Genomic DNA, 12,509 nt, shown 5'->3' on the forward strand with positions numbered 1-12,509 from the left:
CCGCATCTCAGATGGAGGTGTGGCAAAGAAGATGGGTGAGATACAGAATAATTGAATGACAGGGGAAAGCAGCCATGAATGTCTAAGGAGGCAATGCTGGGGAGTATTGTAAGGTGAGAAGCAAATACTTCTGGCTTTTTACCAAAGCATGGCAGAATTTGGCCTCTCACTTAAAATGTATTTTTTTTCCACATTGTAAGTCTAAAGGGATATTTGGTGGCACAAAAGGTCCACTAAAGTTGTTGGGAAAATGACGGAAGAGGAAGAGGAAGAAGAGAAGGAGGAGGGCAAATGAAAGCATCGTTTATCTGTCACCTTAGAATAGGGCAGCACCATGATTGACGTGGTATGGCTGTCCTCATTGGGTTTAATTTTAAAATTTGACCATGACCATATCGAAGTCTCAAAGTGCAGAGGTTGCCAAATGCTTACATAACTTGGCCATGGTTATAACTGAAACTGCAGCCAAGTTGCAAACATTAAAAAAATTATCTTTGCTATTGGTGTGACAAAGCATTTGAAGATGTTCCTGGTATTTTATTGTCAATTGTGAGTGAGTAAGTGTGTGTGTGTGTGTGTGTGTGTGTGTGTGTGTGTGTGTGTGTGTGTGTGTGTTCCAGTATTAGGGCTTTTATTCTCACTTGACTTTTGTTCACTAAAGTCTGGTACGCCACAACTTGAGCCTTTTTTTTTCCTTGTTAATTGGAGATAAGAGGCTCAAGAACTTTGCTTCCCTGGCTGGGTTTGAACCTTGATCTTCAGGTCTCAGCCTCCTAAGTAGTAGCTAGGATTATAGGCATGAGCCACCAGTGTCAAGTTTTATCAATTTGTAAAGTGATGGTAAGGATACAGTTATTGGCTAGAAATCCTGAGGTACCAACTGCACTTATCTATGGTTTGTAAAAAGAACAAAACAATGGAGGCTGGTGGTGGGTGGGGGATGTATTTTGTAGGGGCACGGTGTGGTGCACTGTGATGCTGGAGCTGTTGACACTAGGTTGGGCATCCATTTAGCTTCAGGTTGTCTTGAAGCCATAGTGACATGACATTTTCTGCCATTCTTAGCTATGGAAAAGAGGGACCATTAGCTGGTGTGGGAAGTGTTGGATTTCCTTTTTAACTTAGGTGTGGTAGATTTGCAACTTTCAAAGCAAACTGTAGAAATAGTCATTGTCGACAAAGAAGCACTTGGTCAATGAAAATCAAGAGTCCATCTTCACTTAAATACAATTTGCAATGTTTGTTATTTTTTGTATGTTTAGAATGTCATTTTTCCCCCCAGTCATGGGGCTTGAACTTAAGACTGACCACTGTCCCTGAGCTTCTTTTGCTCAAGGCTACCACTCTACTACTTGAGCCACAGCGCCTCTTCGGGCTTTTTCTGTTTATATGGTACTGTGGAATCGAACCCAGGGCTTCACGTATGCTAGGCAAGTGCTCTACCACTGAGCTACTTTCCCAGCCCCGGAAATGTTTTTGAAGTTAAATAAACAGTGTTGCACTAAAAGAAAACACCCTGTAACAATACCAACTAAATCCTCTTGGGAAGTAGTATTGTTTAGGGATTGAGAGCAAAGGACTCAGCAATTGGACCGCTGAGGTCCTGATTCTGGTCTGACCGCTTAAGACGTATTGTAACCCAGGGAAAACCTATCTCCAGGATCTTGTCCATCTCTCCAAGGGTTGTTGTGTAGGATTAAATGGTTTTGCACACTCGGATCTCCTGGTATTCCTTTAGAACTTCTAAAACTCCAGGCACAATCCATAAAGATGACAAGTGCGCTTCACTAAATCTGAAAGATCCCCTAGGTAGCTCCAATCCATCACCAGGTTGGAAATCAGGAGATCAGCTTGACCTTTCACCTCCCCTGAGTCCGGGTCTGCCCCAGGTAAGGAACCCCAAGCCCGGCCAAAGTCCCAGCCTCCCAGCCGGGGCCCGGGAGCACCGCCCTGGGACGCTGGGATTTGTAGTCCTCCTGGCCGGCCTTATTCTCGGTTCCTATTGGTTCTCCCAGGTGCCCCACCCTTCCGTCCCACCAATCACCGCGGAGCAGCAGGCCCAGCGCAGGGAGCGGCGGCGCTGCGGTTCAATCTCAGCAGGGCGGGCGTCGGAGGGGTTCTCACGCTCTCGTCGTCCCCGCAGCCGGCGCCACCCGCGCAGGTAACCGCGGGCGGGGAGGGGCGATCGGGGCCCGAGACCCAGGCTCGGGGGTGAGAGGAGGAGATGGAGAGGGCGGGGGGAAGATCGGGACCCGGGCTGCGGGCGAGGCGCCGGCTGCCACCACCCTTGGCCTCGCGTGCGGGGTTTTTTCGCGTTCCCCGACCACTGCTGGACAGGAATCCGAGGATTCCCTGGGGGACGTCCCGCCACCTCCCGGCCCTGAGTGCTGCGGGGTGGTGCCGGCGGGGAGGGCTCTCGCGTCGCGCATGCGTGCTTTGACAAAAGGGGAGAAACTGAGGCACACAAGGAAGCCACGCAGGGCTAAGCGCGTCCGGCCTTCCTCCGCCCCCCCTCCCCCGCACTGGGGAGGTGTCGGGCGGGGCCGGGGTCGGGGCCGCTCTCGGGAGAGTTCTGGCGGCGGTGCTTTCAGAGCGGAGGGGGTGGTGGTGGTGGAGGACCTGTGGGGCGCACAGCAGAAATACCCCGGGAGTCCCGCCGGGGGTCCGCGGCGCCCCGATCTTCCCGAGTTGCGGCGGTGGGAATTCCAGGAACGCGTCCGGCCTGGCCAGCCGGGCGCTGCCCCCTCTCCGACCGCCCCAGCCTGGCCCCGGCTGGGGGGCTGCTAGGAGGAACTCTGGCCTCCCCGACCGCCCCAGCCTGGCCCCAGCTGGGGGGCTGTTAGGAGGAACTCTGGCTCACGCGCTTTGTCTCCTGGGTGAAAATGGGTGTGCAGGGTTGGAATCTCACCCTGGGGTATCGAGTGACCAGAATGGGCCAGCTTTCCTTACCCCTAGGTCAACAAAGCCAGCTCCCTTTGAGCGTTTCTAAGCTTTTGTTTTTAAGACCGAGTCTTGTTTTCCTAGTCCAGAATGGTCTCGAATTCTCTCCGTCGCCCAGCCTAGCCAGTCACCTGCCTCAGTCTCCTGAGTGCTGGCATGACAGGCATGTGTCACCATGCAGGGACCTTTGCTGAGTGGAGGTGGAGGGCTGGGCAGGAGCTGGTGAGGTGCAGGAGAGGGTTTCATCCGTGGAGAAACAGCGAGGGGAAGACGCGGAGACCACCCTGCTTTTGTAGCTGCAGTGGTGGAGCCTGTGAAGCTGGTCGGGTGGTGGATGGAGTGTGTGAATAATGCCCTCGAGACTGCTTCCCAAGGAGCTCTGTGTCTCAGATACTTTGCAGGGTAGAAAAGACAGAGAGCTAGACGCAGTGGTCTCAGGGAGAATGGTGGTGAGTTTTATACATGGTAGCAGTGGAAGGGAGAGGAGGGGAGGGGGAGAGGGAGAGGGCGAGGGAGGGATGATCTGTTGAGGAAGTAGAACAGACCGTGTCCAGTAATGCCGCCATGTGTTACTTAGTAGTAGGTTTTTCCTCGGAGAGGATGTCAGCCTATTCTGTTGCTGTGCAAACATCCACAGTTTTTTTATACTGTCCTAAATGGGACCCGTTCATCCCCATTCACAGCCACTTGATAGGATCAAAACATGTAGTACCCAGAGGCACCAGGCTATTTTACAGTGAGGGTTTTTTGTTGTTGTTGTTGTTTTGGGCCTGTACTGGGGCAACCCCGGGGCTGAGTGCTATCCCTTAGCTTTTTCTTTCAAGGCTAGATCTCTACCACTTGAGCTCCAGCTCTGCTACTTCTGTCTTATGGATTTGTGTGCCTGGGCTGGTTTCAAACCACTATCCTCATATCTCAGCCTCCTGAATAACTAGTATTATAGGTGAGCCTCTGCTGGGTGCTTCTTAGCTCACAGTAAGCATTTTTTTTTTTTGTTAGTTTCTGGCTACTTCCATTTTTTCTGTTTATTTGGTACTTAGAAATTTAACTCAGTGCTTCATGCATGCTAGGCAAGCACTGTACCACTAAGCCACCTTCCCAGCCCAAGAAAATCTTTAATATATGTTCACTGGGGGCTGGGAAGGTGGCTCAGTGGTAGAGTCCTTGCCTAGCAGGCGTGAAGCCTTGGGTTCAATTCCTTAGTACCACAGAAACAGAAAAAGTTGGATGTGGTGCTGTGGCTCAAGTGGTAGAGTGCTAGCCTTGAGCAAAAGAAGTTCAGGGACAGGGCCCAAGCCATGAGTTCAAGCCCTGGGACTTGCCAAAAAATAAAAAGAAAAAAAAGAAAAAAAGATTTTCTTAACTGTGCATGAGGAAGTTTGGGGAGGAATTGTGGCTTGGTCAGTGCACCATCCCCTCCTCCTACCCCCCCCCCCCCCCCCATGGGTAATTTTGAGTAGAAATACAAACAGGAGGAAAGCTGGTCTTGGGAAAACAACGCATAGACCACCCACAGACAGAATCATTTTCCTGCTGGTAGCCAGGAATTATTTGCATTTGAGACTCAGAACTTAGTTTTTGTGGAACCTGAATCCGGTGGACTTCAAAGGTTATTAAATCTAGAGTCTAGTTTGCCATTGAATCACTCATTCTCTATCTCTCTCTTAAAAAGATAAAGTAACCTAAATCAAATACAAAGATAACTTTGTGAGGAAGTGGTGTTATGGCTCTTTGTGTTAGCCTTGAGCAAAAACACTCAGAGATAGTGCCCAGGCCTTGAGTTCAAGCCCCATGACTGACAAAGAAAGAAAGAAAGAAAGAAAGATCTAGTCAAATTTTGCTTTAGTTGCATTTTTTTCCCTCCCAGTACTGGGGCTTGAACTCAGGGCATCCTACTTTAGCTTAGCTTTTTCACTCAAGGCTGGTGCTCTACTACTTGAGCCACACCTCCACTTCTACCTTTTTTGCTGGTTAACTGGAGATAAGAGTCTCTTTGATTTGTCTGCCAGTGATGGTTCTGATTTTCAGATCTCAAACTCCTGAGTTGCTGGGATTACAGGTGTGAGCTATAGTATTTAAAGATTTCCCAGCGTACTGTCAAAAGCATCTCACGGCTGATTTGGCTAGGCAACGGCCACTTGTTGTGGGTTTGCTGTTACAAATAGACTTACTCTTCACATCTTACAGTCTTCTCTATTGAAAAGGAATTCCTTCCCCTTTGGTTGTAATCTTCCTTGTCTCAGCCCCACCTTTCTCCATGGCTGTCATTCCCATCTGACAACCTGGCCTGCCCCTTCCCTCTGGAATATCTGCTCAGTCTCTGATTTTCATCTTGTGGCTGACTGCCGTGTGTCTGCTGGGCCACACTGTGGGGTGGATGTTGGGAGGATGGATACGAGCTGGGGGGTGTTGGGATTGGGCTCATGGATTGTGGCTAGGTTGAAGGCAGTTGTGGGATCCAGGTGAGCTAGGGCCTCGAACCTCTTCCTCTTTTTTCTTTTTTTTTTTTGGGGGGGGGGGTCCGGTCGTGGGGCCTGAACTCTGGGCCTAGACGCTGTCCCTCAGCTCTTCAGCTCAAGGCAAGCGTTCTATCACTTGAGCCACAGCACCACTTCCGGCTTTTTTCTTTTTGCTTATGTAGTGCTGAGGAATTGAACCCAGGGCCTCATGCGTGCAAGGCAAGCGCTCTACCACTGAGCCACCTTCCCAGCCTGAACCCCTTCCTCTTTAGCTTTTCCCTGTGATTACAAATGAGAGACTCGTGGGATGCTGCAGGATTACTCATGATGTCGTTGGTGCTTTTACTTGGTCATGAAGAATATAATAGCTGATCAGAAAGCTGCTGACCTAGGCCAGCTGCTCTGAGACGAGCTGGTTACTGGCAGTAATGGAATGCGCCTCAGATGTGTGAGCTCTAGCCAGGAGCTGGTGGCTCACGCCTGTAATCCTAGCCACTCAGGAGGCTGAGATCTGAGGTTCGTAGTTCAAAGCCAGCTCTGGCAGGAACAAGTCCATGAGACTCTCTCTGTTCTCCAATTAGAAAACCATAAGTGGTGCTGTGGCTCAAGTGGTAGAGCGCTAGCCTTGAGCTGAAGAGCTGAGGGACAGCGCCTAGGCTTCAAGCCCCATGACTGACCAAAAACTAAAAGAATGGGTGAGCTCTGAGCTGGGGGAGAGCTGTGCCACACTCCCGTGGGGTGCTCTGGGACCTCCATGTTTTGTTTCTTGTTCTCTGTGGCCTGGACTCTGGATTGTTTCTTCACACATTCCTCTACATGCCCCTTTCGTAGTTAGCACAGGGTTGAGTCTTGGAGAGGAACCTGCATGGCGTGAGGCCATCTTTGACCTCACCCTCACTTGTGTCTGGTGAAGTCTACTTTCTTACCTAGAACAACCATAGAAAGCAAATCTGAGGGCCTTTTATGGCAGTTACCCATCCATGGAACTTCCCTGGGGCTAAAGAACTGTGAATTCTCCAGGAAATGAGAAGTTTTTGTTTCCTTTGTTGCTGTTTTGGTTTTCTTTTTGTCTTCTTTGGTTGCGTATTTATCTTTGGGAAGGTCAGGGGGCACAGAAGTAGGGACAAAGGGTGAACAAATGCAGCCATGGTACTGGCCACTCTGTTGAAAATGAATATACAACTTGTGGGTGGGGCTGGGAGGGTAAAACTGGGAGACAGTGAGAGAAGGGGCGACATTGCCCAAAAAGAGATGTCATCCCTTGGTATACCTCATTTATAATAACAATAAAAATACTAAATAAGAAATGTGAATTCATGGGGGCTGGGAAGGTGGCTCAGTGGTAGAGTGCATGCCTTGCATGCCAGAGGCCCTGGGTTCGATTCCTCAGCACCACATAAGCAAAAAGAAAAAAAAGCCGGAAATGGTGCTATGGCTCAAGTGGTAGAGCGCTAGCCTTGAGCTGAAGAGTTGAGGGACAGTGCCCAGGCCCAGAGTTCAGGCCCCATAACTGGACCCAAAAAAAAAAAAAAAAAAAAAAAAAAGAAATGTGAATTCAGACTGGGCATGGTGGTCCTGCCTGTAATCCCAGTACTCAGGAAACAGAGGTGGGAAGATCAGAAGTTCCAGGCCAGTCTGGGCTACATAGTTAGGTCCCTGTCGAACATAAAACACACAAAAAGCAACAACTCCCTCCCCCCACCCCCCACACCCCCCAACCAAAACCACCAAAAGATGTCAGGTACAACTTGAAAGATGCTTTTGCTGAGTCCTGTGAATTCATGACAAGTTCCCCAACGTCGTATCTGAGCTATTCTCTGCCACAGTCTCTTTGCACTCCCCTTAGGTTCCTGGAATGACCAGACTTATAAGGCAGATGGTCCCTCAACAAGCAATGTCTTATCTTAAAGCCAACAGCCCAAATTCAGGAAACCACCTTGTTTTTGTTCTGTTCTAGTAATAAAGTGAGAACAATTCTCCACAACTCCTCCAAGGACAAAGACTGAGCTAATGGTCAACCAGGATAGACTTTTTTTTGGTGATTCATTGGAGATGAGCCTCTCACAGACTTTCCGGCCCCAGCTGGCTTCCAATCTTGATCCTCTGATCTCAGCCTCCTGAATAGAAGGATTACAGGCGTGAGCCACCAGTGCCTCCCTTCTTAAAGTTCTTTGTTCTTATCAGTCCTTTATACGTGGCTGTACACTTTGCTTCTCTGACTTTTGCAGTTGGACTCCGGAGGCACAGAATGGCGCAGAGCGCTGCGGTGCTGCTTCTCAGCCTGGTCCTGGGTGCAGATGCCATTCCTGTGGGCGTGGACGACCCCGAGGACGGGGGCAAGCACTGGGTGGTGATTGTGGCGGGCTCCAATGGCTGGTATAATTACCGGCACCAGGTAAGAATGAGACTCTTCTGCTAACGATGCAGGCAAGGAAGAAACTGACCAGTTGGAACTATTCCTAGTAGAAAAGACTTGGCTTGATTTGAGATGGGGTCTCGGCTATCCTAGAAGGATGCAGAGATTTTTTTTCTGTCTCTGCCTCCTGATGGCTGAGATTACAGGCATGGGCTAGAAAAGCCTTCTGCACGCCTGTGGGGCTGGCAGAGTGCTGCGGGTTGGCAAGGGGCAGAGAAACGGGAGCGTTCACTCACTGCTGCTATGCCGTGCGTGTCGTAACTTGGTAAATGATCACGTGGCATATTGGAAAGTGTCACTGTGGGGACAGTGGCAGGTTCTCAGCAGCACCTGCATCTAACGTGGGCATTCCCTCCTCCCGGTCTTGGTGCTGGTTAGATGTAGGTCATTGTTTTTTGTTGCTGGCCTGTGCTGTGCATTGTTAGATGTTTAGCGGCGTCTCTGGCCTCTACTGGATATGATATCAGCGTTGCCCATTCATTCCCCAGTGACACCCTAAAACACCTTGACACGGCCAGAGGTCTCCGACAGCAAACCCAGCTGGGTTGAGACCCAGTGTCGTTGGTTTTGTAGAGAAGGTCCGAGACTGAGACCTGGATAGAGGAGGTGGCCATTGCAGGTGATACAGCATGTCCAGGCTGGTAGGATGGACGCCGCCTAGGGAAATGTGCACTGGTGCAGCCACTCTGGAAGTTCTCTGGCTCTTTCTCAAGAGGTGAATTGTGAACTCGCCCTGTGACCCAGCGATTCTTCTCTGAGTTATATGCCCTATTCATGATTGTTCCTATCAGCTTTAGTCCGAATAGCAAGAGACCAGAGTCACTCAAATGTCCATCAACCAATGGGTGGAGAAACCCGAGAAAAGCCACGGAATATTACTCAGCCGTCAAAATAGGGATGGAGTCATTATACTTGCTTTCATATGAATATGATGCACCTTAATGCTAAGAAGGCAGTCCCAGAGACCACTTATTTTATGATTCCATTGCAATGAAAGTTCCAATTGGGGAAATCTATAGAGATATAAAGGTTGCTGGGGCTGAGAGTGTGTGGCTCAAGGGAAAGGGCACCTGACTGGTAATCATGGGCCCTGAGTTCGAAGCCCAGTGCTGCTAAAATATGTATGTCTTCAAAAGTGGCCAAGAATGGGGCAGAATGGGGAATGCTCTGGGATAGTCAGAATGTTCTGGAATTATATATCTCAGTGAAGTCATTATTTTATTTTGCCAGTCCTGGGGCTTGAACTCAGGGCCTGGGCACTGTCTCTGAGCTTCTTTTGCTCAAGGCTAGCACTCTACCACTTGAGCCAGAGTGTCACTTCTGGCTTTTTCTTTGTATGGTACAGAGGAATCGAACCCAGGGTTACATGCATGCTAGGCAAGCACCCTACCACTAAGCCACATTCCCAGCCCTGGCTTTGAGTCTTGATCCTCAGATCTCAGCTTCTTGAGTAGCTAGCATTACAGGCGTGAGCCACTGGTACCTGGTCAAGTAGCTGTGTTTTTATGTTTTTAAAACATTTAAATAAATAAGGTGAAATAAGCTGGAAGATCTCATTTAAACTGGGATGCCCAAACAGTTAGGATTTCAACATATCATCAGTATCAACTTAATAATCAGAGGCCTTATGTTCACGGCTCCTGATGAGTCCGTTTGCATGGCCACATTCAAAGGGCTCATGTGCCACAAGGGGCTAGTGGCTGCCATGTTGGACAGTGCAGGTGCTAACTTGTGTCCCTGGCCGCCCTGGGGCAGGACGGGGACACTTCCCCCTGCCCCCCCCTCCCGTCCCCATCTGCTCTCCTGGGAGGGGCAGGAGGTTGATTTCTCTGCTTATACCTCATTTCTTGTGTGGTTTTGGAGTGCTAGCCAAACAGGAAATCTGACTTGAGTAAAAAGTTATTAAGGCAAAGCAATCCTTTTTAAAATTTAATGTTTAACCACAGACCTGCCCCACAGGGTGAGGAGCAACCTCCAGGGAGAAAGATAAAGACAGGTCACAGGTCATGAACCCACTGGCTCATCAGGTTGGCTTTTTTTTTTTTTTTTGCCAGTCTTAAGGCTTCAACTCAGGGCCTGGGCACTGTCCCTGAGCTTCTTTGGCTCAAGGCTAGCACTCTACCACTTGAGCCACAGCGCCCCTTCTGGCTTTTTCTGTTTCTGTGGTACTGAGGAATGGAACCCAGGGCTTCATGCATGCTAGGCAAGCACTCTACCACTGAGCCACCTTCCCAGCTCCAAGTTGGCTTTTAAACAACCAATTTAACCAATCTCAGAGATACAAACAGCGTACATTTTCTCTCACGCGGAGGCTAGCTCTAAAGTATAAGGGGACATGGTAAATGATAGAGGACTCTAGACATCACACACAGTGACACCAAAGGAGGACACTCTTAGGGGAGGAACCCAAAGATGCAATGCTACGTGCATCTGATTGTATAAAATAGTACTTATCAAACCAAACTCCAGGAAATGGAAGCAAGAGGTTTTTTTCTTTGTTGCTGTTTTTGTTTTCTTTTCATCTTGTTTGTTTACTTGTCTTTGGGTGGGTGAGGGGGACACAGAAGTAGAGGGACAAAGGGTGACCAAGTGCTGCAGTGGTACCGCCAGACACTGTGGAAAATGAACTTGTGGCTGGGATGGGAGAGAGAAATGAAGACAGCGAGTAGAGGAATGACATTGTCCAAAAAGAAATGTACTCTTTACCTGACTTACGTAACTGCAGCCCCTCTGTCCATCACCTTTATAATAACAATTAAAACACACAAAACCCAACCAACTTAAAAAGATATGTCAGTTAAACATTATTATTATTATTACCTAATTGTCCCTTAGCCAGTAGATAAATCCTCGCTACTCAGGAAGACTGAGATCCAGAGGATCATGGTTTGAAACCAGCTTGGGTAGGAAAGCCCCCAAGACTATATCTCCAATTAACTAGTAAAAAGCCAGACTGGAGGCCTGGCTCAAGTGGAAGAGCACCAACTGCGAGCAAGAAATCTACTAGTTTATCCAGGCAAGCGGTGAAATGTGCAGAGAGAAAGGAAATGAGTAAGGCACGGCCACTGACAACCTATCTTTGTCCCCAGTGTGGGAGGATCATGGCACTGTGGCTGTGATGGTGAGCGCGGTGGCTTCGTGACTGTGGGGATAGATGAGCTGTGTGCCGTGTCCCTGCTGACCTGGCGCTGTCCCCAGCCAGCCAGCAGCATGTGCTTTGACTCTGGAGACTTCGTAAGCTCTCCCCCTACTCCCCCCATCAATGTTTCAACTGTGTATTCATTGGTTTGCGTTTGCCGGGCTGCATCAGTGCGGCTCCATTCCCACAGACTCTAGTGTTTTTTCTGTCTCCATGGACTTGGCTCACTCTTTTCCATTTGGCTCCCTGGCCAAGTAGCGGTGCCTTCTGCGTTAAGTGCCCTGAGCTGAGTCTGGAGGGCATCTCTGTAAGCCCCGTGCTAGGGCGTGGAGGGAGGGGGGAGGCCAGTCTCCATCCTGGAGAATGGGAGCCTGTGGAGCAGGTGCAGCCGAGCTGGACCAGGGCTGGGAAGAGGACGCTGGCGCTGGGAGGATGGGGGAGGGGGGCTCCTTCCAGAATGAGCCAGGAGCAGCACGCCCCGCCGTGGCCCCCTGGCCGCCCTGGGGTGTGCCTGAGTCGGAGGCTGGGATTGCGGCTCACCCAAGGCGCTGTCTGGTAAAGAACGCTGCTCGTGAGCGCTTGCTTATTTTCTCACTTGATCCTCAGAGAATGGCCCTAGCTGCAGACCCATTTTAGAATGGCTAAACTGAGCCACAGAGAGGCTAGGTAGCTTCTTTAAAGTCACACAGCTGGTAAGGGAGGGAGCCTGGATTTGAGCCCTGGCAGTTTGGCTCCATAGTGTGTTCATGTCTGCTCTGGTCCGGGGACACAGGCTTCTGAGCATGACATTATCAGGTTTTGCTCTCACATTTCCTTTCTTTACTGTTAAGAAATCCAAGCCTGGTGCCGGTGGCTCACACCTGTAATCCTAGCTACTTAGGAGGCTGAGATCTGAGGATCATGGTTCAAAGCCAGCCCAGGCAGGAAAGTCCGTGAGACTCTTATCTGCAATAAACCACCAGAAAACCGGAAGTGGCGCTGTGACTCAAGCAGTAGAGCGCTCGCCTTGAGCTGAAGAGCACAGGGACAGTGCCCAAGCCCAGAGTTCAAGCCCTATGACCGACAAAAAAAACCCAAACCCCCCAAACCCAAAAACCTTGTAGAGGAAAAGAGGCCATCTGTGTATGTTATCTTCCTGCCTCTTTTTTTTTTTTTTTTTGGGTCCGGTCGTGGGGCCTGAACTCTGGGCCTGGGTGCTGTCCCTCAGCTCTTCAGCTCAAGGCTAGCGCTCTACCACTTGAGTCACAGCTCCACTTCCAGCTTTTTACTTATGTGGTGCTGAGGAATCGAACCCAGGGCCTCGAGCATGCAAGGCAAGTGCTCTACCACTGAGCTACCTTCCCAGCCCCTCTTCCTGCCTCTTTTAATCAGACCCCAAACCTTTTTGCTGGGAGCAAATGGAGGAGGGGGACTTGGCCTCTAGTGTGGCTGGCAAAAATTCCATCACATGGTCATGTTCAAACCAGTTCCTGTTGAGAGAATAGGGATTTCTGACTCAGGGAATCTCCTGATCCTGCTAGAAAGGAAGAAGCCTGTCCCGGGGTAGATGAGGACA

General features: G+C 49.9%; 1 protein-coding gene across 1 annotated transcript in view; it reads left to right on the forward strand.

Annotated features, from left to right (window-relative positions):
- The first annotated feature begins 2,042 nt into the window (after positions 1–2,042).
- LOC138810501 (legumain-like) overlaps positions 2,043–12,509 on the forward strand; it is a 30,771-nt gene continuing 20,304 nt past the window's right edge. Inside the window, exons 1-2 of the mRNA XM_069997696.1 lie at positions 2,043–2,161; positions 7,628–7,794. Of these exons, the coding sequence (XP_069853797.1) occupies positions 7,648–7,794 (147 nt within the window). The 5' untranslated portion in view covers positions 2,043–2,161; positions 7,628–7,647. The remainder of the gene's footprint in view (positions 2,162–7,627; positions 7,795–12,509) is intronic.

Source organism: Dipodomys merriami, unplaced genomic scaffold, assembly GCF_024711535.1.
Source record: "Dipodomys merriami isolate MVZ:Mamm:240054 unplaced genomic scaffold, mDipMer1.0.p SCAF_50, whole genome shotgun sequence".
Taxonomy (NCBI): Eukaryota; Metazoa; Chordata; class Mammalia; order Rodentia; family Heteromyidae; genus Dipodomys; species Dipodomys merriami.